The sequence below is a fragment of the Hypanus sabinus genome, chromosome 26 (assembly GCF_030144855.1).
Source record: "Hypanus sabinus isolate sHypSab1 chromosome 26, sHypSab1.hap1, whole genome shotgun sequence".
NCBI lineage: Eukaryota > Metazoa > Chordata > Chondrichthyes > Myliobatiformes > Dasyatidae > Hypanus > Hypanus sabinus.
The window spans coordinates 36,863,475-36,890,975 of record NC_082731.1 but is presented as its reverse complement, the minus strand read 5'-3'; the positions used below and the strand labels follow the sequence as shown (position 1 = coordinate 36,890,975).

The following is a 27,501-nucleotide window of genomic DNA, read 5'->3' as shown; positions in this document are numbered from 1 at the left end:
CCCACCACCCCGAAACAACAGTTTCCTGCTCCCTGCTGCATCGGATTTGCGCTAAAAAAAAATCACCAATGCACTGCTCCAGATGAAAAACCGTTGTCAGTATTTACTGCGATTATTACAAAGCTATTTGTGGGGCCTGCTGTGCGCAAAAAGGGAGGTTCATGTGAACGGAGGCATCTAACTACAATCATTATCTTCACAGAGCTCCGGGTGCTGAAACCTCATCTTCTCCAGACCAGCCCGCCCCCGCGTGCGCAGGCTCCAGAAGGGGGCGGGGCATCGATACGCCCTCGCCCCGCCCACTCGGTCAAGTTGCCCGGCAACTAGATCCGGGTCCGCGATCGGAAGCAGCTGACACCCACGAGCGAGACTGACAGCGAGAGGTTACAATGTAGCGCGTCGGCCGGGTAAGTTACAAAGTATCAATTTCACGAGCTTTTCCACGGCGGCTACTTCTGGTCATTTCTCGTCCGACGTGAGACTCGGGGCAGGAGGGTCTTTTTTTAAAAAAAAATTAGGTATTTCGCTTACTTGACCGGGTGCCGGCTTGAAATGAAGTTGTCTGAAACCTCTCGGCAAAGTTAGGAGTGCTCCAGTCTTTTCTTTTTTTGAAACAAGACGAGTATAAAGTGAGGAAAAAGGCGCGCGGGCGGGAGGGAAGAGGCGGCGAGAGATTCGTGATTCATCGCCTGGGAGGAGAGAGCGCCTTCGGGATCGTGACGAATCGAGCAGCGAGTCAGCCACGACCCGCTTCCCTCCTCTACAGCTTAACTCACTTTTGTGTGTGTGTGTGTGTGTGTGGGGGGGGGGGGGGGAATTGCCAAAAACAAGATAGTTTTCGAAAGATTTTAGGAGTTGGGCTTTGGTGATGAAAGTTAAGAGGGTTGAGACTGAACTGTCCAGGTTGGGTTCCCGAAAGGAGAGGTCTCGGCTTTGGGAGGAGCAGGGGCGGATAGAGGGGCGGGGACGGTAGTGAGCTTACTCAGACTTGACGGGGCAAAGCCAAGTTCAGTTGTTGAATTTACCAATCCTTCCCCCCCCCCCCGCTGTGGGAATCAATGGCCTCTGACTGTCCTTTACCTACACCCCCCCCCCCATTCCTTTACGACCTGCTGGAGGCTCCCTCCAACCCAGTCTGGGGAGGGATTCCCCTCCCTTCCTTCCCCTCATCCGGTGACTCCCTTCCTTCCCGCCCCCCATCCGTTCTTACAGTCGGTGGCTGGCTGGCCGGTCGTCAGTTCTCTGCCGCTCGGCCCCTCGTCTGAATCCTAACCCGCCGCCCTCTCACATTTTCCCCATCCCTCCATTTCGTTTGTTTCGCCCGTGAAGTCAAAGTGAAACAGAAATAAAGAAAGTCACGGGAGGCAGTGCCTGAACTGCACGGAGCAACGCAGCCCGAGTGACACCATTTCAGGGGGCTTTTAGTCCCCGACTGTGTCGGTGGGCCGCGGCATCCGGCACCGCTATCGGCATACTGCGTGAGATCTGTCTGTGGCAGAGGGATTTGGGAGACCTGGTGCAGGATTCCCGAAAGGTCAACTTTCAGGTTGAGTCGGTGGTGAGGAAGACAAAGGCAAAGTTGGCATTCATTTCGGGAGCACTGGAATACGAGCGCCAGCAAGTAACGCCAGGGAGCAGGACTGACCATTCAGCCCATCGACTCTGCCGCCATTTCATCATTCTCCCACCTTCTCCCCGTAACCTTTGACACCTTGACCAATCAGGAACCTGTCAACCTCCGCCTTCAGTACGCCCGGTGACCCATCTCCACTGGTTGCAATGAATTCCACAGATTTACCACCGTCTGGCTAGGGAAACTCCTCACCTGTTCTGAAAGGACCCCCCCCCCTCACCCGCACCAAAGGAAACCTCCTCTCCACATGCACTCTATCGAGGCCTTTCAGCGTTTGATGGGTTTCGATAGGGTCGCCCCTCATTCTTCTGGATTTCAGTGATTAGAGGCCCGGAGCCGTCAACCTCCGCTCCCTTGATAGCCTTTTCATTCCTGGAATTATTATCATGAACACCTCTGAACTCTCATAGCTTTTAAAGAGAAACTATGAATTACGATTGAAGATGAAAGTACATTTATTAATGCCGTGCATATACAGGGTACACCTCCGAGATCGTTGTGTTGGATTCTTGGCTCTGTGGTTGGTGAGACCGGGAAGGGCGGGGCTGTGGGGTCCGAGGGACATCAGAATTGGCTCTGTGATTGGTGAGGCTGGTGCTGGGTGGGCGGGATGAGGTCAAAATGAACCAATAAAGGTCAGACTTGGCACTGCGATTGGTGAAGCTGAGTGCTGGGTCTTTCCATGACTATGATCATTATTATGTGCCGTTTCGTATGACATCATCATCATCATGTTTCATCATATTGTGGACCATCATGGTCTGTCTATGACCACGGTTGTTCTTGGCAAAATTTTCTACTGAACTGGTTTGCCATTGCCTCCTTCTGGGCAGAGTCTTTACAAGATGGGTGACCCCCAGCCATTATCAATACTCTTCAGAGATTGTCTGCCTGGCATCAGTGGTCACATCACCAGGTCTTGTGATCTGCATCGGCTGCTCGTACGACCGTCCACCACCCGTGACCCTGATCGGTGGCTGAGCAGGTGCTACACCTTGCCCAAGGGTGTCCTGTAGGTCAGCGGAAGGAAGGAGCACCTCACACCTCCTTTGGTAGAGACGTATCTCCACCCCACCATCCGGGATCAGGGGAAGGAGGTGATTTGGATTTGGGGTTAAGGAGGAATATGGTGTAGGGGTGGATCAGAGCGGGAACCATTGTCATTATAACCAGTGATTGGAACAGGGGCAGTTAACACCATTGCAATCTGTGCAGGGAGGGTAGGGGACTGTGTGGGAGGAGCTATTGCAGAGAGTCAAGCGCAGTTTGACAGAGTGATTATCCTCATTCCACCATGTCCAGAGAGAGAATTCTCAGCGGTTGTCACGCCCCTTGGCTGGGTCCGATGCCTTGCAGTTCCCATGCTGGACGGTGATACAGCTGCTCTGGACACACTCATTGTGGTTAGAATGGTGGGGGGAGATCCTAACTCCCCTCGGTCTCCTGGGGAAGTGGAGACGCTGCTGTGCTTTCTTGAGGGTGCAGGGCGAGATCGTCCGTGACGTTCACTCCAAGAAACTGGGTGCTCCGGAAGCTTGCAGAAAGCGGGGCAAGGCAATCCACGTTTACTTGCATTGCGGAAGGAGGCCATTCAGCCCCTCATGAGAATCGGCGCAATCCCAGCGGTTCCTTCGCCCCAGTTATTTCATTGTAACTACGCTCTCATTTCCCACCCCTTTACAATTCTAAAATCCCTCACTCTGTAACCATTTAACCGACCATGTCATTTGGATGTTTAAAGGCATGAAGGCATGGCCGTGTTTAGTTTATGCATCAACCACCCCCCCCCCCCCCCGCCCAATTAACCTTCTAACCCGTATGCCCTTTTTTGGACTGTGGGAGGACACTGGAGCACCCAGAGGAAACCCACGCAGCTTGCTGGGCAAATTTCTTACGGGCGGTGACAGGAATTGAACTGGGGCTGGAGCTGTGATAGTGTTGTTCTGTGCTACCATGCCATCCTGTGAGCACCCTCCCCTGTGGAATCATCGACTTGGGGTGGAAGGTCAAAGGTTGCAGAATGTAGAAAGCAGGGTCTTCGTACGAACCAGGAATATTGCAGTGTATCTTGTGGTATACATCAATGAAAGTATCTTATCTAACACATTGATCCCAAAGGAAACTGCAGTGTCGCAGTAGCGTTACAAATGCACAGATAAACAAAAATTAGAAGAGAAGTTAAAAATTAGTTACCTCAAACAATCTGACAGGAGGGGGTCATCACTTCTCTGGTTATAGGTTGACTCATTATAGAGCCTAATGGCCGAGGGTCAGAATGATCTCTGGAGCAGTACAGTCGTCTTAGTCTAATACTGAAAGTGCTCCTCTGTTCGTTCAGCCAAGGTGGCATGCAGAGGGTGAGAAACATTGTCCAGGATTGTCAGGAGGGTCCTTTGTGCTACCACAGCCTCCAGTGTGTTCAGGTTGACTCCTATAACAGAGCCAGCCTGTCTAATCAGTTTATTGAGCCTGTTGGCATCACCCACGTTGATGCCATTGCCCCCGCACACCACCACATAGAAGATTGTCCTGGTGACAACAGACTGGTAGAACGTGTGAAGGAGAGGCCTGCAGACTCCAAAGGACCTCAGTCTCCTCAGGAAGTAGAGGCAACTCTGGCCCTCTGTGTTGGTGCTCCACTCAAGTCTGTCATCCAGGTGCCCCCCCCCCCCACCCCCCCAGGTACCTGTAGGTCCTCACCATCGATAGTAACAGGGAGCAGTGCGGGCTTAGTCTTCCTAAAGCCCATCACCATCTCCTTTGTCTTACTGATGTTGAGCTGCAGATGATTCAGCTTGCACAAAGTCCTCCACCAGGGCCCTGTATTCATCCTCCCACCCTCCCTTTATACACCCAACCGTGGCTGAGTCACTAGAGAACTACTGCAGAAGGCATGACTCAGGGTTGTATCTGAAGTGTAACAGGAAAGAAGCCAATATGGTCCCCTGTGGGGCCCCAGTTTCACTGACAGCTGAGGCACACATACTGTGGCCTGCCAGTCAGGTAGTCCATTATCCAGGACACAATGGAAATGCCAGCCTGCATTGATTGGAGCTTTTCTCCCAGCAATGGTATTGTAGGCACTTGAGAAATCAAACAAATAGATCCTCACAGTGCTGCTTATCCAATGGGAGTAGGTTTTGTTCAGCAGGTAGATGACAGCATCGTCAACTCCAATGTGCCCCTGGTAGGCAAACTGTGGGGGATCTGAGCCAGGTCCAGCTTCCCTAGGGTCTCCTTGATGTGCGAAATCAGGGCCACTGGACTTGCTGTTGACCCTTCTGGGGACCACGTGATGTTTTCCCCACAGTCGGGACCCTCTCCAGGCAGAGACTCAGACTGGAAGCTCCACAGGGCTGCTCAGCACACTGCTTCAGGACCCCGGGGTTCATGCCATCCGGCCCCAGTGAGTTGCCCCGGAGCCCCTCTCACCCGCTCAGTCGTGAAGGTGAGTCCACGATGACTGGGGAGTTGGTTGGAAGGTGGGGGCCGAGGGAGGTGAAGGTCGAGACGGTAGCAGTTGGTCTGTGGAGGTGTGGATGACAGGAGCAGGGCAAGGAGGCGACGGGGAGACGTCGTTGCTGAGGGGCATTGGGTGCCTCGGCATCAGGACTGGTATGCTGAGAGGGTGTGAATAGGAGGGCAATTGTCAAACCTATTGAAGAATTAGCCCAGTCACGGCTGCATTCCGAAGCTGCACAGCCAGTGACGCTCTTCATGCCTCTCCTCACCTCCCGTGTGCTAATTTGGGTGTCAAGGTAGAGATGCGCCTCTACCAAAGGCGCTCCTTCCCTCCGCTGGCCTGCAGGCCACCCCTGGGCAAGGTGCAGCATCTGGTTAGTCCCCGATCAGGGTCACGAGAAGCCATGGGGGCAGGTGGTGCAGATCACAAGTCCTGGTTATGACAGAGCAGACAATCTCTGAAGAGTATTGATAATGACTGGGGGGGGGGGTCACCCGTCTTGTAAAGACACTGCCCAGAAGAAGGCAATGGCAAACCACTTCTGCAGAAAACATTTTGCCAAAAACAACCATGGTCATGGACAGACCATAATTCTCCACAATATGATGAAACATGATGATGTCATACAAACCGGCACATAATGATGATGTCATACGACAGGGCACTTGATGATGATGATGAATCTGGTGTAAAACATAGAACAGGAGAGCGTAGAAGCAGACCCTTCAGGCCTTTGCGTCTGTGCTGACCCCAATGCCAACTTATCTCCATGAGCCGCTTGTTCGGTGTCTGATAGATGCTTCTTAAGCAACACTCTTCGGGAGTCATTGGGGTTGAGGATGGCAGTGAATATTGGAGGGTCGGGTTGAGGAGTTTGACGTTGTGGTGTTTGCCGAGATCGGCAATTACCTTGCAAATGTTTCATCACCATTCGAGATGACACCCTCAGTGCGCAGTTGTTGGTGTTTCTCTCTGGGGGGTTCTTGTGTTTTTATATTGTTCCCCCCCCCATTCCCGTTCACTTGTCTCATTCCTGATTGGCTCCCCCTTCAGTTGACCTCTGAATTCTGTTGGCTCGCGTTTCTTTGCCTGTTAGGGATTCGTAGATGGCGCCTATTTTAATGTTTCTTCGTGGGGTTAACAGCAGAGAGCCAGGTTTCTAAAAATTCTGCCTGCCTGCTTCGTGTTCGCCTGCGCCAGAACCTCCGCAGTGTCCCAGTCAGAGTGGAGCCCTTCTTGGTCTTCGCGTACCAAGATCAGCGACAACGGATCACGTCTCCGTACCTCCAGTTTATGTTCCTGTCAGGGAGTTGAGAGCTTATGCCCTGTCTGGCCAACGTAGCTCTTGCTGTGGTCTCCACAGGAGATCCTGTACACCACATTGCTTTTGTCCGTTGTCTGTTCTGGTATCTTCCTTAAAGCCGCCGTTGGTTTGTGAGTGATTGTGATGCTGTAAGGATCAAGCAATCATGGTTGACTGAGATACTCTTGATGTAGGGCAAGGCCATTGGGGTATCTCTTCCATCCATCAGAGATACTGCGTAAGCAGGACCCTCCCTCAGCATTGTCAGTGATCCCTCCCATCCGTCCAACAATCTCTGTCAACACCCCCCCCCCAACACCATCAGGAAGGGGGTACTGTAGCATTGGGACAAGAACTGTAGGGTGGGAATCATCTTCTTCTTCCAGGTCGTAAGACTACTCAGATCCCTCCCACCACCCACGACTCATCACGCGTGAGGCGCCAGTAGCATTATACTGATTACTTTTTAAATTGTACCCTACATGCACCTTAATTGTGGTAATGTTACTTTAAGTGTTGTGTGCGTGAGTTATAGGTACTGTGTTGTGCACCTTGGTCCGGAGGAACGTTGTCTCGTCTGGTGGTGTACATGTGCACAATGACAATAAACTGAATTATTACAGAACTGAGCAAAAGTCTTAGGCACATGTAAGACAACTGGAAATTGAAGATGTTTTCAAAAACTATGCAAATTTTGAAAATATCACATTTACTATAAAGAGCAGTAATCAGAATATAATTAAAATCAATATTTGGTGTGACCACGCTTTGGCGTTAAAGTTCTTTTGGGTGCATTGTCATTACAAGAGTATCAGCTGGTAGGTTGTTCGAGGGTAGTTGGAGAACTTGCCACAGTTCTTCTGCAGACTTTGGCCGTCTCGCTTGCTTCTGCCCCTCCAGTTAACGGCCGGTATGGGAACTGTACCCCCCTCAATCACGGGACCCTGCAGAGAGTGGTGCGGACAGCCCAGCGCATCTGTGGATGTGAACTTCCCACTATTCAGGACATTTACAGTGACAAATGTGGAAAAAGGGCCCGAAGGGTCATCGGGGACCCGAGTCACCCCAACCACACACTGTTCCAGCTGCTACAGACAGACAGACATACTTTATTGATCCCGAGGGAAATTGGGTTTCGTTACAGTCGCACCAACCAAGAATAGTGAAGAAATATAGCAATATAAAAACATAAATAATTAAATAATAATGTTAATCATGCCAAGTGGAAATAAGTCCAGGACCAGCCTATTGGCTCAGGGTGTCTGACACTCTGAGGGAGGAGTTGTAAAGTTTGATGGCCACAGGCAGGAATGACATCCTATGACACTCAGTGTTGCATCTCAGTGGAATGAGTCTCTGGCTGAATGTACTCCTGTGCCTAACCAGTACAATATGGAGTGGATGGGAGTCATTGTCCAAGATGGCATGCAATTTCCTCTTTTCAGACACCACCGTCAGAGAGTCCAGTTCCACCCCCACAACATCACTGGCCTTACGAATGAGCTTGTTGATTCTGTTGGTGTCTGCTACCCTCAGCCTGATGCCCCAGCACACAACAGCAAACATGATAGCACTGGCCACCACAGACTCGTAGAACATCCTCAGCATCGTCCGGCAGATGTTAAAGGACCTCAGTCTCTGAGAGGAAATAGAGACGGCTCTGACCCTTCTTGTAGATGGCCTCGGTGTTCTTTGACCAGTCCAGTTTATTGTCAATTCGTATCCCCATCTGAGAACTGGTACCGCAGCATAAAAGCCAGGACCAACAGGCTCCGGGACAGCTTCTTCCACCAGACCATCAGACTGATTAATTCATGCTGACACAACTGAATTTCTATATCAACTGTCCTGTTGCACAGACTATTTATTACAAATTACTATAAATTCCACATTTAGACGGAGATGCAACATTAAGATTTTTACTCCTCATGTATTTGAAGGATGCAAGTAATAAAATTAATTCAATTCAGACAGTCCCGATGACGTTGAGATCAGGGCCCAATGGAACCCTTATCATCTGGAACCACATTTTTCAAAAAAAATTAGGGTGCCTGAGACTTTTGCAGAGTACTGCACACCTTCCATCTCCAACCCTGACAGTGCATTCGCTTACCCAGCCCAACTCCTCTAAATTATCCCCAAACACCTCCATGTCCTCTCTTCATTTCCATCCTGGGTGTAAGACAGGGTTTTGGGTCCGGGAGAGGGGACCCGAACACAACGGAGATCGTTCCTGACCAAATAACTTTCTGGCCACAGTGGCCACTTGTTAAGAGGGTTTGACGGAGGTGGAAGAACAAAGTTATAAGGATTTCATTGATGTTCATAAGTTGCAGGCCATTCGGCCCATCAAGTCTTTGCTGACTCTGAGCACTTTTAGCAGTCCCATTCCCAGTAACCCGTTCTCTCCCACATAACCATCAAATAATGCCCCCTAAATGTTTGGGGCATGGGGGAAACCAAAGAACCTCAGGAGGGTTGGGGTGGGGTGGAACCCACACAGTCTCAGGGAGAACCTGCAAACTCCACACAGACAGCACCAGAGTTCAAGATCAAACCGGAACCGTGAGCGAGGGGCCGTTTTTCCTCGGTGGGCCCCGGTGGTTCTCCTGGAGAACCTGCCACGCAAACCGAGTGCGGGAGTCAGACACGCGAGGTCCAGAACGCTCGGGACTTTTGCCCGTGGAAGGGGGGGATCTCCAATGTTGCGAACAATCTGGCTGGGCATCAGACAGATGTAGGGAGAGGGGTGGCACGTAGAACAGGACCATAAGACAGAGGAACAGAATCAGGCCATTCAGCCCATCGAATCCTCTCTGCCATTCAATCTTGGCTGGTTAATTTTCCCTCTCAAACCCCATTCTTCCGCCGTCTCCCTGTAACCTTTGGCGCCTTGGCCAATCAAGAACCTAACAACGTCTGCTCGACCCCCAACAGCCGTCAGTGACAATCCACAGATTCACCAGTTAAAGAAATCCCTCCTCGGCTCAGTTCTAAAGGGACGTCCCTCTGTCCTGCTGCCCTAGATGCCCCCTCTGTTGGAAACATCCCCCCTCCCCACTCATCAACCATATCTGGGCCTTTCAATATTCAGTAGGTTTCAATGTGACTCTCCTCTCCCACCCCCGATCTTCTAAACCCCCTCGGAGGTTAGCTTACGTTAACCCTTTCATTCCCATGAGCCTCCTCTGGACCCTCTCCAATGCCACACCTACTTTCTAAGACAAGGGCCCACAACTTCTCACCGTACCGCAAGGGAGGTCTCGCCAGTGCTTTCGAAAGCCCCAGCGCGGTATTCTAGTCCTCTCGAAATGAACGCCAGCATTCCATTTGCCCTTCTTGCCCTGCCAGTTACCCTCCAGGGAATTCTGTAGGACTCCCAAGCCCCTTTCCGCCCCCCCCCTTTCTGAATTCATTTCCTATCTTAACAGCAGCCAGCAGGTTATTTTTCGAAGCCTGTGCTTGGCTGGAGGGGGTCTCCGGGGTTGCGCGCAGAACGGCGTGTGGAGCTTGGGTCACCAGGCATTCGGCAATTCCGGGTCTGAAGATCCCGGGAGAGGCCATTCGGCCCCTCGGGGCTGTCACACTTCTGCTGGATGAGATCATCGGCGCCCCTCACGCCCGAGTCATCCGAACTCCTCGGGCTCCGGCTCCGGCTCCAGCGTTCGCCGCGATGCGGGATGAGTCAGCCCTGACTCGTCCGTGGGCCCCGTCCCCCGCTCCCACACTCAAACTTCCTCCCAATCCCCGCTCCTCCTCAGGTTCGCGACCAGCCGGCTGCCCTCCTCGGAATGCCAGTCTAACCCGAGGACGTTCATTCACCGGGTGACGGGAGAGCAGCCGCTTTCATCTCCGGGCGACTGGCTTGAGTTCCAGCCCCGGTGCCGGAGGTGGAGCCGGTCAGACAGGTACCTGAGATTGCTATTCTTGCTGCGGGACGCGTGTCGCTCTGCCTCGGGGCGGGGGGGGGGGGGGGAACCGGGTGTCAAAATCACCCCCCCCCCCCCGTTAAGCACGGCACAGGTTATGGAGGGGGAGGTTCGGAGGTTCGGATCTCGGACGCAGTCAGTGTTGAGGGTTGGAGATGAGCTTTCAGTTTCCGTTCCCCAGCCGTGACGGTTCTTTCCCCGATATCAGGTGACTCGGAGCCGCCTGCCTGGCCAGGCAAAGCCGGGGGGGGGGGGGGGGGGTAGAGACGGTCGGCTGGCGGGAGGATGGGGTGACGCCGAGGTAAGGGGTGGGAAGTGGGGGGCGGTGAACGGCGGCGCGACGCAGCCGAGCCTCTCCCGCCCCGGCGCCGTGGATGTTCTCAGTCCCTATCAGCCCCGGCTCCGGATCTTCTACCCTCACCCTTTACCGGTGGAATGGCCGCTTGTTGTTTGGACAGCGGCTTGGTTCGGGGAGGGGGAATTCTCCGGGCTGCCTTCCCGCTCCTTTTGATGGTTGGGACCTCCTTCCGGCTTCGAGTGAGACAGTTACCCCGGCAACGCTCCTTTTGGGAGTGGGTGGGGTGGGGGTGTTTCCGTCTCCCAAGGGTGCCTGCCCCTTGTCACCAAGGCTGGGCGGACCTTTCCTACACTGGGATAGGATCTGCCTGCCCCATCCTCCCCACCTCTGAGTAACGCGGGCGGACTTTGAGGGGGAGATGATGTAGACCAGCTCTGGATCTCTAACAGCAGTGGGGGGGGGGGTACTTAAACCCATTCCAACATTAACCCATTACTCTTGATCCATCTCTGATGTGCATCTGATTAGTTTGGCAGGAGAGGGAGGGGGTTGGAGGGGAGGGGATTAGGACTCTGTGCTGTTGCTGTCTGTAAATGGGGAAGGGGTTGTGGTTAGGAGAAACGCCAGGGTGGGAATGATGGGAGGTGTTGGGGGTAGGAATGGGTTAACATCCCCGCCAACTGTCTGAGCCCCAGAGCTGGTCTCCCCCCCCCCCCCCCCCGTGTCGGCCTTTGTTACCCAGAGTTGGAGATGATGGGGCATCCTGGTATTCTTGGTGATACCCAAGGAGAGATGAAGGGTCTTGGGGGGGTGGGGAAGACAGGAATAGGGGGGTGTCAATGAGGGCTGGCTGGGAACATTGGGGGCTGGCAGAGACTGGACATGGGGGTGTCAAGGGGGTGGTTGGTTGAGTAGACTGGCAGTTGGTTGGGCTGGACGTGGGTGGCCCAATGGGGGCTGGCAGAATAGAGTTGAGTTTGGTGGGGGCTGGGTGGGAGAATGGAGGCGTCTGGATGGAGCCCGGAATTTGTTGAGAAGCTCACTGAGTGTAGATGATCAGGTGGGGGGGGGCTGGGTCACCTTGGAGGAGGAAATAATTTGAGGTCTCGCCTGGTAACTTCCAAAATCGATCCGTTAAGATCAGAGCAGTTTCACCTCTTGCTGACAATGATCAACTTCCTTCAAAGGGCCTAAATGTTCTGGGGCATCTCACGCATGTGTCGTGCCCCAGTGTTTGACAGCAAATCACGGTGGAAGGCCAGACCATGGTGGCCGATGATGGGCCGATCAAGTTCAGGGACACCCAGCAGGCTGGAATGACTGAGTGACTGAGGCGGGTGGGGTTAAGTGGCTCAGCCTTCTGGTTCCGGTGGTGTTTGTTCCGTGAGCTACTCTGCCCTCCCAGATCTCCGGCAGCCGCTGAACAGCCTGGAGTGCTTTACCGTGCTTGGGGTGTTGACGTGGCGTAGCTTACTAACCCCAACTTTCGAAAGTGGGGGGAAAGTTTGGGAGAAATCCGCAGAGTCACGGGGAGGTTATGCAAGTTCCTTACAGACAGCGACGGGAATCGAACCCTGGTAACAGACAAGCCTTGCGCTTATGCCTAAACTTCTGCGCTGCCGCCTGAGGCTCCTGAGGGAAGGACACCGCCTGGATTGGGAGACGTGCCTGAGTGAACTCTTCTCCTCGGAGCGACGGAGGACGAGGGGTGACCTGATAGAGGTGTATGAGATGATGAGAGGCATTGATCGTGTGGATAGTCAGAGGCTTTTTTCCCAGGGCTGAAGTGGCTAACACGAGAGGGTATAGTTCTAAGGTGCTTGGAAGCAGGGGATGCCGGGGGTAAGGGTTTCACACAGAGAGTGGTGGGTGCGTGGAATGCTCTGCCAGTGACGGTGGTAGAGGCGGATCCAATAGGCTCTGTTCAGAGTATCGATAGGTACATTGAGCTTGTGAAAATAGAGAGCTATGCGGCAGGGAAATTCTAGGCAGTTTCTGCAGCAGGTTATATAGTCGGCACAACATTGTGGGCCGAAGGGCCTGTAATGTGCTGTGGATGTTCTATCATGCCCTCTTCTCATTGCTACCTCCAGAGAGGAGAAACAGGAGCCTGAAGTTACACACTCAGTGTTTTAGGACGAGTTCCTTCCACTCCTCCATCCGATTTCTGAATGGATAATGAACCTATGACGCTACCTCAATATTTTTTCCTCCCCTTTTGCACTACTTATTTAATTTTTTAATACTTTTAGTTATATTTTATTGCAGGAATTCCCAGTCTGGGGTCCGCTGACCCCTTGCTTAATTATATTAGTCTATGGCATGGAGAAGTTTGGGAGCCCCTGTTAGTACATGAAACGTACAGGGCTGCTCCACGAGGGAGCAAATTTCACGGCGGTGATAATAAACGTGATTTTGGTTCTCCGTTTGTAAAGCAGTCATCGATTCAATTCGGATGGAGTAGACTCCTTCAGAGTACCAAAGTTGTTTCCCCAGAGCGTGGTGGAAACAGAGACTGTCAGCTTTTCAGAATCAGGTTTATTATCAGCAGCACGTGCCGTGGGATTGGTTAACTTGGCAGCAGCAGTTCAATGCAATGGGTGATGAGAGGCATTGATCGTGTGGATAGTCAGAGGCTTTTCCCCAGGGCTGGAATGGCTGCCACAAGAAGACACAGGTTTAAGGTGCTGGGGAGTAGGTACAGAGGAGATGTCAGGGGTAAGTTTTTACTCAGAGAGTGGTGAGTGCGCAGAATGGGCTGCTGACAACGGTGGTGGAGGCGGATACGATAGGGTCTTTTAAGAGGCTTTTAGATAGGTACATGGAGCTTAGTAAATCAGAGGGCTATAGGTAAGCCTAGTAATTTCTAAGGTAGGGACATGTTCGGCACAACTTTGTGGGCCGAAGGGCCTGTATTGTGCTGTAGGTTTTCCATGTTTTCTATGTAATCTAGAAGGAAAAAAGTAAAAATCAGTAAGTAAATCAATTACGGTATATGTGTACTGAATAGATTAAAAATTGTGCAAAAACAGAAATGAAGTGAGGTGGTGTTCGAGGGTTCAATGTCCATTTAGGAATCGGATGGCAGAGGGGAAGAGGCTGACTGGCTCAGTGTGTGCCTTCAGGCTTCAGTACCTCCTGAGGGCAGAGGTGGGTGTATTCTTCATCAGGAGGGTGGAGGTGGGGTGCTGGCCTCTCCTACTGGTCGTGGGAAGAGCCAGGGGACCTGTGGTTTAGAACATAGAACAGTACGGCACAGTACAGGCCCTTCAGCCCACAATGTTGTGCCGACCCTGAAACCCTGCCTCTCATATAACCCCCCCCCACCTTAAATTTCTCTGTATACCTGTCTAGTAGTCTCTTAAATTTCACTAGTGTATCTGCCTCCACCACTGAATTAGGCAGTGCATTCCACTCTCTGAGTGAAAAACCTTCCTCTAATATCCCCCTTGAACTTTCCACCCCTTATCTTAAAGCCGTGTCCTCTTGTACTGAGCAGTGGTGCCCTGGGGAAGAGGCACTGGCTGTCCACTCTGTCTATTCCTCTTAATATCTTGTACACCTCTATGATGTCTCCTCTCCTCCTCCTTCCCTTTATAAGGACAAACCCCCCCCCCCCATCTGAGAGGGTAAAATAATCTGAGGGTGAGATGAGGTAAAATCATAAGACCCGAGGGCAGAATTAGACCATTCGGCCCATCGGGTTCTCCTTGCCATTCGATCATGGCTGCTTTACTTTCCGTCTCAACCCCATCCTCCCCATAACCTTTGACACCTTTACTAATTGAGAAGCCACTGACCACCACTTTCGACATACTCAGTGACGGCCTCCACAGCCCTCTGTGGCAAAGAATTCCACAGACTCATCGCTCTCCAGCTAAAGAAATTCCTCCTCATCTCCGTTCTAAAGCGATGTCCTTGATTGTCAACTCTCCTGATACTGGAAACATCCTCTCCATGTCCACTCCCATCTATTCCTTTCAATATTCAATATATTCCATTGGAAATCCCCCTCATTCTTCTAAACTCCTAGCGCCATCAAAGACTCCTCGAACGTTAACCCCTTCATTCCCTGAAACGTTCTCATGACCCATCTCCGGACCCTCAGCACATCCTTTCTTAGATAATGGGCTCAGAACACTCCAAACGCAGTCTGACCAATGCCCTGTCGAGTTTTAGCGTTTAAATCCTTTCTTGTTTGCTCTCGTCCTCGAAGTGGACGGCGGTCCGGTTGACTGGCGGTATTTCTATGCCGGCTAATCCCGACTCTCTCCTGGTGTTTCAGGCCGCCGAACAGCTGCGAGGAGCAGAGACTTGCGGAGGGATTGCTCGGGTGGGGTCGATGGCCGCCGTCAGGTGAGTGAGAGAGCCTGGCCTCGGGACTTTGCCCTCGCAGAGTGAAGCCGGAGTCAGCGGGGTGGCGGGGGTGGGGGGGGGGTCGGTGGGCGAGGGGTGTGTGCGTATTCTCTTTTCCCGGAGCACTCCCTGCTCTGCTGAAGCTACTGGATCTTTGGAAATGGGATGATCCTGGAAGGGCAGTGGGATTGACAACCTGTATTAATACCCCAACCACCCCCCCCCCCACCAGCTTTAGGATCAGGGTCACATGATGCTCTGCATCGGCCTTGCCTATGGAATGCTACCGCACAGAAGCAGGCCATTCAGCCCATCTAGTACGTACTGGCCTGGTTTTCTGCCCGGTCTCATCTATCTGCACCCGGCCACAGCCCTCCATACTCCTCCCTATCCAGACTCCTCTAACAGAGCCCACATCCACCAGTTCGACTGGCAGCTCGTTCCACACTCACACCTCTGGGTGAAGGAGCTCTCCTTTAGATTCCCCTTCAATATTCTGTGAAGATCAACGAGTCAGTTGTTTGGAATCATATGACCCTTGGCTGGGGTCTCGGGGCTGGGTGTGCCTGCACCTTCTCTGCCACCCACGTGCGATCAGATCGTCAGGTAAGTCCTAGAACTCCATAAAGAGAACCCAGTTAAATAAGTAACACAAAAACATTATAATTGTTCATTAGTTTATTAAGAAAAGTCATCCAATACTACATGTATCTGTTGGGAACAAGTGTGTGAACCTTTGTTTTCAGTAACTGGTGTGATTTCCCCCACTTGTACAGCAATAACAATCAAATGTTTCTGATAACTTGATCAGTTCTGCACGTTGGCTTGGAGGAATTTTAGGCCACTCCTCCTTACAAAACTGCTTCGACTCTGGGATGTTGTTGGGCTTCCTTGCATCAACTGCTTGCTTCAGGACCTTCCACAACATTTCTATAGGATTAAGGTTCCAAAACACAAATTTTCTTCTTTTTAAACCATTCTGTTGTCGATTTACTCTTGTCTTTTGGATCAATGTCTTGTTGCATCATCCAACTTTTATTAAGCTTCAGGTGACGGACTGCTACCCTGACATTCTCCTGTAAAATATCCCGATACAATTTCGGATTCATTGTCCCCTCAACAATTGCAATCTATCCAGGCCCTGAGGGAGCAAAGCAGCCCCAAACCATGCTGCTCCTTCCACCGTGCTCCCCAGTTGGGATGAGGTTTTGTTGTTGGCGTGTAATGCCCCTTTTCCTCTAAACATATCCAAAAAGTTCAACTTTGGTCGCGCCTGTCCACAGAACATTGTCCCAGAAGCACTTGTAGAGTATCCAGATAGTCTTTTGTAAACTTGAAGTGTGCAGCAATTCTGTAACTTTTTTTTGGAGAGCAGTGGTTTCCTCTATAGTCCCCTTCCATGAACTCCGTTCTTGTTCAACATTTTCCTTATAGTGAACACATGAACAGAGACTTCAGCAAGTTCTAGAGATTTCTGCTGATCTTTTGCTGTTACCCCTGGGTTCTTTTTCGCCTCGTTCAGCATTGCACGTTGTGCTCTTGGTGTGATCTTTGCAGGACGCCCACTCCTAGGGAGAGTAGCAGCAGTACTGAGTTTCCTCCCTTTGTAGACAATTTCTCTTACCGTGCTCTGATGAACATGCGGTCTTTAGAAATGCTTTTGTAGCCTTTTCCAGCTTCATCCACCTCTATAGTTCTTCCTCTAAGGTTCTCTGAAAGTTGTTTTGATCAAAGTATGGCGCAGATAAACTGATCTTTCTTGAGAGGAGCAGGCTCTGTCAGCAACCTGACTTTATAGGGCAGGGCACCTCCACCACCCACTCTTCCAATCTCTTCTCGTTCATTGGCACACCTGACTCCAAATAGCTTTTGTAGAAGGCATTTGCTCCAGACCTCCACCTACATCTTCCCAACAATACATGTAATATTGAATCGTTTTTCTCAATAAATAAATGTTCTTTTCTGTGTTATTTATTTAATTGGGCTCCCTTTTATCTAGTTTCAGGACTTGCGTGAAGATCTAATCACACTTGTGGTCACATTTATGCAGAAATAGAGAGAATTCTACAGGGTTCACAAACTTCCCAGCACCGCTGTATGTGGTGACTCAGTGCAGTCATGACACAGTGTTTCAGCCTGTGTCTATAATTCTCCCTGTCCTCGGCCTCCCTCCCAGATCCAGAGAAGTTGACCAGGGAACTTGGGCTCTTCCCGTTCCGTCAGGAGCACAACTGCCCCCGGTCCTCAAAGGGCCAAAAAAACAACGGTGTGCATTTCACTGACCGAGGCTGTTATCTGGGGAGATCATGAAGGTTTCGAGCACTGAAGAGTAGTGGCCACTTTACTGAAGTGTTGAGCTGGGCTGGTGGCAGCCCTTGATTTCCCCAGATTATGGCCTTCGGTACTTGTTCCTGCTTCCACAGTCCCCTGTGTCGTTTTATGGAAGGTGAAATACTGTTTCACAAATTCTAAACTCTTTCCAGTTTAGCCTGACCAAAATCGTACACGGTACTCTTAGTGCGCGTCATCAAAAACCTTGGCAAACTTCGACAGATGTGTGGCGGGAGGTGGGCTGACTGGCGAGGGACCACCAGTGCCTTTGAGCAGAAAATCCTACAAAAGGTCGTGGATTCAGCCCAGTACATCACGGGCAAAACCCTCCCGACCATTGAGCACTTCCATGCGAAACATTGCCCTAGAAAAGCAGAATCCATCATCAAAGATCCTCACCACCCAGGCCGTGCTCTTTTCTCGTTGTTCCCATCAGGTAGAAGGTACAGGAGCCTCGAGACTCGCACCACTAGATTCAAGAACAGTTACCACCCCTCAACCATCAGGCTCTTGAACAAAAGGGGATAACTACACTCACTTTCCCATCCATTGAGATGTTCCCACAACCAATGGTCTCACATTAAGGACGTGATCTTGTTATTTCACGTTCTCGTTATTTATATTTGCATTTGCCCAGGTGGCCGTCCATCAATCGTGTTTACAGTTACTGTGCTATAGATTTTATTTGCTAAGTTTATACCCGCAAGAAAAAGAATCTCAGGGTTGTATGTGGTGACATGTATATGCTCTCTGATAATAAGCTTCGCTTTGGCTTGCCGAGAGTTTGGCTTTAGAACAGTGACATGATGCCCTCTCTCATATACTGAACACCCTGAGGGATGAGGACCATTGTGCCACTCCCCGTCTCACCACCCCGTCTATCTGTGATGCTGTTTTCAGTCAACTGTTCACTCCCAAGTCCCTCTGCTCAATTACACTCCCTCATCTCCCACCATTCACGGAGTAAGCCCTGCACTGGATTGACTTTCCAAAGTGCGTCTCCTCACAGTTGTCTGTATTGAACTCCATTTGCCACCCGTCAATTCATCAAAATCCTCCCGCAGGCTACGCTAACATTCTTTACAATCAACCACACCTAATTTCAGAATCTGGTTTAAAATCACTGGTGTATGTTGTGAAATTCGTTAAGTTGGTGGTAGCACTATGATGCAATACATGATAACAGAGATTAAAAAAAACACAAATATGTAAATCACAGTAAGTATATTAAATGGTTAAATTAAAAATAGTGCAAAAACAATGATAACAAGGGTTCAGTGTCCATTCAGAAACTGGACGGCAGAGGGGAAGAAGCTGTTCCTGAATCATTGAGTGTGTGCCTTCAGGGTTCTGTACTTCCTCCCTGATGGCAGAGGGGAAGAAGCTGTTCCTGAATCATTGAGTGTGTGCCTTCAGGGTTCTGTACCTCCTTCCTGGTGGTAACAGTGAGAACAGGGCACGTCCTGAGTGATAGGGGTCCTTAATGATGGATGCCGCATTGTTGATGCACTGGTCCTTTTAAGATACCTTGGACACTATGAAGGCTAGTACCCATGATGGAGCTAATTTTACAACTTTCTGTAGCTTCTAGTACCCAGGACATCTTCAGGGAGCGGTGTCTCAGAAAGGCAGCGTCCATTTTTAAGGACCCCCAGCACCCAGGACATGCCCTTTCCTCACTATTACCATCAGGTAGGAGGTACAGAAGCCTGAAGGCACACACTCAGTGATTCAGGAACAGCTTCTTCCCCTCCGCCATCAGGGAGGAGGTACAGGAGCCTGAAGACACACTCAATGATTCAGGGACAGCTCCTTCCCCTCCGCCATCAGGGAGGAGGTACAGGAGCCTGAAGACACACACTCAGCGATTCAGGAACAGCTTCTTCCCCTCTGCCATCAGGGAGGAGGTACAGAAGCCTGAAGACACACACTCAATGATTCAGGGACAGCTTCTTCCCCTCTGCCATCAGGGAGGAGGTACAGGAGCCTGAAGGCACACACTCAGCGATTCAGGAACAGCTTCTTCCCCTCCGCCATCAGGGAGGAGGTACAGGAGCCTGAAGACACACACTCAGCGATTCAGGAACAGCTTCTTCCCCTCCGCCATCAGGGAGGAGGTACAGGAGCCTGAAGACACACACTCAGCGATTCAGGAACAGCTTCTTCCCCTCCGCCATCAGGGAGGAGGTACAGGAGCCTGATGACACACACTCAGCGATTCAGGAACAGCTTCATTCCCCTCTGCCATCCGATTCCTAGATGGACTTTGAACCCTTGGACACTACCCCACTTATTTTAATATACGGTATTTCTGTTTTTGCACATTTTTAAAAATCTATTCAATACATGTAATTGATTTGCTTGTTTATTATTATTATTATTTTATTTATTATTTTCTCTCTCTGCTTGATGATGTAGTGCATTGAACTGCTGCTGCTAAGTTAACAAATTTCACGTCACATGCCGGTGTTAAGAAACCTAATTCTGATTCTGATTCAGTAGCCCCCCCACCCACCCTCAATACCAGACAGTGATACAGCCTGTCAGAATGTTCTCCATGTTACATCTGTAGAAGTTTTAGTTGACAAACCAAATCTCCTCAAACTCCTAAAGAAATATAGCCACCGTCTTGTTTTCTTTATGACTGCATCGATATGTTGGAACCAGGTTAGATCCTCAGAGATCTTGACACCCAGGAACTTGAAGCTGCTTACTCTCTCCACTTCTGACCCCTCTGTGAGGACTGGTGTGTGTTCCTTCGTCTTGCCCTTCCCAAAGTCCACAATCAGCTCTTTCGTCTTGAGTCAAGGTTGTGGCTGCAGCACCACTCAACCAGCTGGTACAGCTTGCTCCTGCACGCCCTCTCGTCACCAGCGGAGATTCTGACAACAATGGTTGTATCATCATTAAATTTATAGATGGCACTTGAGCTATACCTAACCAGACGGTCATGGGTATTTTGTGTCACCTGCAAACTTCCTGATAGTCTTTAGCATTTGCTTCCAAATAATTTATACAAGTAACAAATTCTCCTTTTCTCGCTGATACCATCCGGTACAAATACTTTTCCCTCTAAGCTGCAGTGACTGAAATGCTTCCACACACATACTCTTTGTTGTTGTGCTGCTGGAAATTTCTGGGCAGTTAAGTGTTTAAAGTGTCAGGCAGTTTTCAGGCCATGTGGAAAAAAATAAGACATATAAAAATAAAAAGAGGCAGCGTTGGGTAGGAGGTATGGTCTCCTTAAACCCCACACCACCATGTTCAAGAGCAGTTATTACTCTTCAGTCATCAGGCTCCCGAACCAGTGTAGATGACGTCATTTACCTCCACACCAAGCTGATTCCGCAACCTGTGGAGTCACTTTCAAGGACTCTTCATGTTCTCAGTTTTCTGTCCGTCCATTTTTGTATTTGCAGAGTTTGTCTTTTGCACGTTGGTTGTTTTTCAGTCTTTGTGTGTAGTTTTTCGTTGTATTTCTACTGCAAATGCTTGTAAGAAAATGAATCTCAGGGTAGTATATGGTGACAAATACATACCTTGATAATAAAATTACTTTGAACCTTGAACGACAAGGGTCCCAACACGATCTCTTGTGGCACACCGCTGTGGCAGGTTGAGGTGAGTTTAACAGGTGTCATTCATTCATTAGAGTGGCTAACGTTATTTAAACGAGCTGGCTAGCTGCTAAGGAGTTACTCTATTGATGTCCTGCGTGATGAAGCCGAACTCCCTGTAGACTTGCTTAAAGTTGTAAGAGTAGAAAAACGACTCCACGATAATATGTACATATTTTAAAGTCACATTTTCTGCATATACCCAACTTGGTTTACAGATTTGACAAAATCACTAAACGAAGTATTACATACACCCTTGGAGGTCGGGGGTGTGGGTGGGGGGTGCTACCTCCCTGAAATGAGTTTTTGCAGGGTGGGATGTCTGCTCTTACATATAGCTAGGGTGCCTAAGACTTTTGCACAGTACTGTAGTAATTTTATGTATTGCACTGTACTGCTGCCACAAAAAATCCAAATTTCATAACATACGTGAGTGATGATAAACCGGATTCTGATTTGGGTCTCTGCTGTGGACTGAGAGTGGGAAGGGGGCAGGGAGAGGGGAATCGTGGTTGGGAAAAGGGGGAGGGAGCAGGAAGCACCAGAGAGACATTCTGTAATGATCAATGAACCAACTGTTTGGAATCAAATGAGCTTGCCTGGTGTCTCAGGGCTGGGTGTGTCTGTACCCAAGCCCTGACACTCCTTCTCTGCCCCCTGTCCCACACCCCTCCCACGGTGCTCCACCCTCACCATTCCCAACATCCTTTGTTCCCGCCAGATTTGCAAACTCACTCTCTACTCCACGTTGACAAATATAGGCCTGTGCAAAAGTCTTAAGTTCCCTCCCCTTTTCCCCAACCGTGATTGTAAATTGTCCTGAGTTTAGGCTAGGTTTGAATGGGTGGTCTCTGGGCTAGAAGGACCTTTTCTGTATCTCTATCTAATAACCGGATAAGTAAATAGACAATTAAATAATAAATATATAAATAAGTAAAAATTTAAAATTTCATTACGGTGAATTTTGAGTGCAGGTAGAGATACATGAAATACAAGTTGGGAACTGGCCTCTCCCATGGGTGCTGCCCTCTGGTGTTTAATCGGTGGAATGACAAGCTGGATTGCGAGCAATTCAAACCAACTGGTTGGCGCTAGATGGGCCAAATGGCCTGTTTCTGTGCTGTACTTTTTTATGACCATCAGTGCTGCTGGACATGTCAATCAGGAACTTGGGCTTTTTTTTGTGTGACTTTTTTTTTGCTCGATATTTTGAACATGCTGTGTACGTTTTGAATCTTGGTCCCGGAGGAATGCTGTTTCATTCGGCTGTGTCTATGTATGGTTTGAATGATAATTGAACTTGAACTTGATCCAGGGTTCATCCTTCAGCGTAAGAGAGATCCATCCAAAAGACTGATATCAAGATGGGGCCACCTTGGCCCTGCTGGTACGTGTCATCAAGCTTCTCCATCATCTAAATCAGGGTTCCCAACCTGGGTCCACCGTCACCTCAGTTAATGGTAACGGTCCATAGCATAGGAAGAGAAATAGGGGCAGGAGTAGGCCATCTGGCCCGTCGAGCCTGCTCCACCATTCAATAAGATCATGGCTGATTGGGCCATGGACCCATCTCCACCAACCTGCCTTTTTCCCATAACCCTTAATTCCCCCACTAGGAAAAAATATACCCAATCCTGTTTTAAATATATTCACTGAGGTTGCCTCCACTGCTTCCCTGGTCAGAGAATTCCACAGATTCGCCACTCTCTGGGAAAAACAGTTGCTCCTCATCTCTGTCTTAAATCTCTCCCCCGGATCTTGAGGCTATGTCCCCTAGTTCTAGTCTCACCTACCAGTGGAAACAACTTTCCTGCCTCTATCTTACCTATCCTTTTCATAAGTTTATATGTTTCTATAATGTCTCCTCTCATTCTTCTAAAAAATAGAATAGCAAAGGTTTCATTTAGGTAAAAAGCTAAGAGCCCCTGGTTTCAATAATGGGGGGGATGGAGAAGAAGGAATGGCCTGGGTCGAGGAGGTCCTGGCTGCTTTCTGAAGAAAGTGGGAAGCGTAGACAGAGCCTGTGGCAGGGTTGCTGGTTTCCCCAGTGGACTAGATCTGTGTCCACAATTCTCTGCGGTCTCCTCTGGTCACAGGTAGACCAGTTCTGTACCAAGCCGTGGTGCGTCCACGTAAAAAATCCATTTCAACCTGCCAAAGTTCAACGTAAATTTATTATCAAAGAACCGTATACTACCCTGAGATTCATTTCCCTGTTCACAGAGAATTACAACAGAATGAATGAAAAACTACTGCAAAGACTGACAAACAGCCAATGTGCAAATAAAGCTAACTAAATAACTAACATGAGTTGCAGGGCCTTTGAAAGTGATTCCACAGGTTGTGGAATCAGTTCAGTGTTGAGGTGAGTGAAGTTTCAGGAGGCTGGTGATTGGATGCTGATAGCTCTTCGTAAACCTGCTGGTGTGGGGCCTAATGTTTCTGTACCTCCATCTTGGTGTAACTTAAAGTTGCAGATGTAATTTTAAAAATATTTTTAAAACTTTAAGGCATACCAGATTTAATTTATTGCATCTTTAAAACTTAACCTCCATGAGGGCTACAACCATGCCATAGGGTTTGCATGCCCCAGTGACCCAGAGAATACGTTGGCTGGAGTCAGGGCCTTCTGCTTGGGCTCTTGGTAAGGCCACACAAAGAGTAGAGGTTAGACTAGGAGTGATCTACCGGCCCTCCAGGTTTGGGGGTCCAACTCAGTCGAACAAACCCGACTGGTCAAAAAACAATTGTTATGGAAACAGCGGGGAAGCAAACCCTAAAGTGAATTTGCAACTTAAAGTTTGTAGAGATAATATAAAAGTTTTCATGCGGTTTAAAAGTTTTCCCCTCGCAACAGACTTTTCCAGAGTCTCGTTGTTTATAGAAGTAAGATTACTGTGCTCTTGCCTAGAGTTACTCAGAAGGTTTGGGGGTCAGTCTGATGTTCCTTCTGCTTTGTTCTGCCCAGGATTACCCCAGGAAAAGGGCTGAAACGGAAACGCGGCCAGGAAGATGCCGCCCCGGCCGCGCCGCTCGCCTTCCAGTGCGACTCGCTGTTGGACCTGTCGCTGATCAAGCTGCACCAGAGCTGCGCTGTGGCCGAGTGCAACTTGCGACGCTCCGTGCTGATCGCCAACACGCTGCGGCGCCTGCAGGCCGAGCGCGTGACGCCGCCGGCCGCCCCCCAGCTCCAGCCCCCGCCCCAGGCCGCTCCGAAGCCCGAGGGCACGGGCCCGAACTGCAGCCCAGCCCCGGTCGACCTGGGCCTCCTCTCGGGCAACGACTCCTCGCTCTCCTCCGCCATCTCTAGCATCCTGCAGGACCTGGACTGTGCCCCAGGCCTCGGCCTGACGCGGGAGCAGGCCTCCATGGAGGATGACCAACTGCAAACCCCCAGGCCTGGCTCACCCAGCTCCCGGCCTCTCGATTCCATTTTTGCCACCTTCGAGATCACCGAATCGGACGCCTTCCTGGTCGATGGCTCCCTGGACGCCATCTTTGAGGACATTGACACATCCATGTATGACGCCCAGCCGGCCCTTTCCACTGCGGCCTGGGAGCTGATCAAGCCAACGCCAGCGCCGGGGGCTGCCTTCCCTCCCTGCCCGCTGGCCAAGGCCTCCTGCGACCGTTCTTCCAGCTGGGCGTCCAGCGGGCGAACAGACTTTGCTGATCTGGAGAGTGTGATGGATCTGCTGGTCGGATGAGTCAGGGAGCCCCTGCATTTGCAGGAGATTTTGATATGACGCCGATTGGTTTTTTTTTGTACCCACTGAGGCTGGTGCAGCAGCTGCTGGTCAGTTCTGCCACCCCTCAGTGCTCCCCAGTCCTCTTTCATAGTCCTGAGGTGGGGGAGAGATGGGAGGCTGTCCAGATCTCTTCACGCCCTCTTTTCCAATTCTCCAATTGTTCTGTCTGGAAGTAAAACATTCCTGTGTTTGTGGGCGGGAGGCGGAGGGGATGGGTGGGAGACTGTGAACTGATTGCCGCTGGGCCCGGACTTTTCCCCTGCTGGGGTCCAAAGGCAGCTGGAGGGCCTTCTTGCAGGCCGAAGCCTGCGCCTGGTTGGCCGCAGGTTGTGAACGAGCCGATGCGGGGCTAAAGCACCAGCACGGACAGGTCAGGCCGAACAGCCTCTCTCTTTTTGCTGTCATTCCTTTTCACTGTTACATCCTCATTGCTTTCGAAAAGGAGGCTCTGGGCGCAAGTGTGGTGCTGAGGGGCAGATAGAGGTCTTGCAGAGCCAGTGCACGGGGTGGGGGGGGGGGGCGGGGGAGGTACTGGGAAGCATTAATGTGCAATGAGATGGACCACCAACCATCCTGTACGAGGTCTTCATCCCTTCCCCTTTTTTCACCCATGATTCCATAGTCCCCCTTTTCTCTATTTCCGTCTCTTCTTCTTTGTCTTCTCTTTCACTCTCACTGCCTCCAGCCTATCTCTGCGACCGTTATCAAACCTGAAGACTACCCGGCTCTCGCTCAATCCCTCCTGTTCACTGACTCAGAATGCAGGCCTGTTCAAACCAAGTCAAGTTTATTTATCTTACAAACCATACGCAGATGCAGCTGAACGAGGCAGTGTTCCCCTGGGGCCAAGGTGCAAAATAGCAGGCAAACATAAATCAAAATATCAAGGGGTGGGGTTAAAAAGAAACGCATAGTCCAAGACCCTGTGCGGAAATTCCCAGCGATCGATGGTACAGTCTCCTGGCGGTGTACAGACAAACGCAGTCCAGCCTGTCATTCCACCGCTCGAATACCAGGGGGCAGCACTGACGGGTGATGCCGGGCCCCCAGCCGACCTGAACCACGCTGCAGAGCTTCCTCGCCTCTCACCTGGTCTCCAGCAGCAGGCAAGCCCAAGGCTTGAGGCCTAGTCTTTGCCGCAGCTCCCAATGTGTCCCTCAATATCCCCCATCTAATGCCTAACTTTTAACTTTTGTATTAATATTATTGTATGTTATTTTATGAATGTTAAATGTGCATGACACTTACATGTTCTAATATTAATGTATGTGTTTTTTGTCCTGCATGCTTTGGTTATGGCACACGGCAGTGAGGAAGACTATTACTGACCCTAGTGCGCCTGCCCCTCTCAGTTGGGTAATTAATTGGCCTCTGTTCTTCCTTTGTCAGCTTATGCTGGAGTGAAGGTGGTGGTGAACCCTTCCTTGGTGAGCCGCATAACCCTGGAGCACTGACTTGGGAAAGTTTCCCATAGGGTACTGGGGAAAGGGCTAATGGCATTGAAATTCATTGGGACTGGGAGAGTTTAACTCTCAGAGAAGCTGCGTCCCACTGTCTCTAGACTCTCCCCTCCTCTCCACACCTTCCTCGTTTGGAGGGACCTGCCTGTTCTCACAGAGTTAGTTTACAGAGCCTCATGGTCACCCGTGTGGGGTTTTCTCAGAATTCCGGCGGGCTGCTTTGGCACATCTCCCTCACACGCTGTGGGCAGCATGAGCTGGTGGTGCCATCTTTTTTCCAAGTGCAGCCCACCACGTCTATTTATGGAGCGGCTGGGCAAGGCTCTGTCGAGGGAGTTGGGTCAGGGGCGGCAGATGGAGAGAGAACAGGGACAGAACTCTGAGTCTGGGGACTAGGAAGCCAGAGGGTTATTGAACGGACTGGTTATCGCAATTCAGAACTTCCTGGTGAATCTCAGTAAAACTCCCAATAGTCTAGCAGCGAAGTCTCAACAGTTTGGCGTCTGACTCATCGGGTGGTTTCCTTGGGTTTTTTTGAAAATTTATTAAGCCATTGTGTGATACATTTTCATGAAATAAAGGCATATTAAATGGTCTGGTAAACCTGCCAGTCTGTCAGCACCAAAGTCCTGAGCCCCCCGGATTATTGGAGTTCTTTTTTTAAAGAATGTAATGCTCAAATCTGTTTTTTTTTTCTGCCTGTATGTGCCAGAATTATGTAAATAATTAAATTTTACTCTTGCTTCTGAGGTTAAACTAATTTAAGAACAATAAAATGGCTTTTAGTGGTTTTTCTGGGAGCTGCTTCTGACCATAGGCGCGCGCGTGTGTGTGCGTTCACACTTACCACAGGTGGGTTACACGTCCCCCTGAAGGTTTGGGTCCTGGGCTCTGGGTTATGAACAGGGCTGTTGGACAGCATTAGGGCGTGAACAAAGGCACCGGGGAGGCTCTGAAGCTGGTGGATACAGATGTCTTCTATTCCAAAAGAAATGAGCTGCAGGCATCATATTGAGAAGCTCTTAGCGGAAGAGGCCACCCAACCCAACATTACCTGACCTTTTCATATGCTAAAGATCAAAAGGTAACAACAGTGTATTTACAATGCTTCCTTTGAATTACATATAGTTTCCATACACTTCCTTCTTTGCACCCACACTCCAGACCCCCTAAATGAATGATAAGCAGCATTGGGTGGGGGGGGGGTCACACGTTGGCTTCTCATGTAGTAGCTGTTTAATTACGCAGCTCTCGCTACTCTGACTTAAATTTGTTGTCGTTCGCTGTCATTAACGGTTAAGCTTCATTCCGGAAAACGTTTATTCCTTGTCGGTTGGATATGCCTTCATCTGCAAGAGGGAA

General features: G+C 50.2%; 1 protein-coding gene across 3 annotated transcripts; it reads left to right on the top strand.

Moving 5' to 3' along the window:
- The first annotated feature begins 319 nt into the window (after positions 1 to 319).
- LOC132381449 (SERTA domain-containing protein 1-like) lies at positions 320 to 26,929 on the top strand. Of its 3 annotated transcripts, none has more exons than XM_059950861.1 (3): positions 320 to 407; positions 14,912 to 14,982; positions 23,899 to 26,929. In XM_059950861.1, exons 2-3 carry the CDS (start codon positions 14,969 to 14,971, stop codon positions 24,635 to 24,637), a joined length of 753 nt encoding a protein of 250 aa, XP_059806844.1. In that variant the 5' UTR covers positions 320 to 407; positions 14,912 to 14,968; the 3' UTR covers positions 24,638 to 26,929. The 3 variants fall into 3 exon arrangements, with proteins under 3 accessions (XP_059806844.1, XP_059806845.1, XP_059806842.1); XM_059950862.1 differs by lacking the exon at positions 320 to 407 and adding an exon at positions 8,004 to 10,307; XM_059950859.1 differs by lacking the exon at positions 320 to 407 and adding an exon at positions 11,680 to 12,348.
- Positions 26,930 to 27,501: the final 572 nt, after the last annotated feature.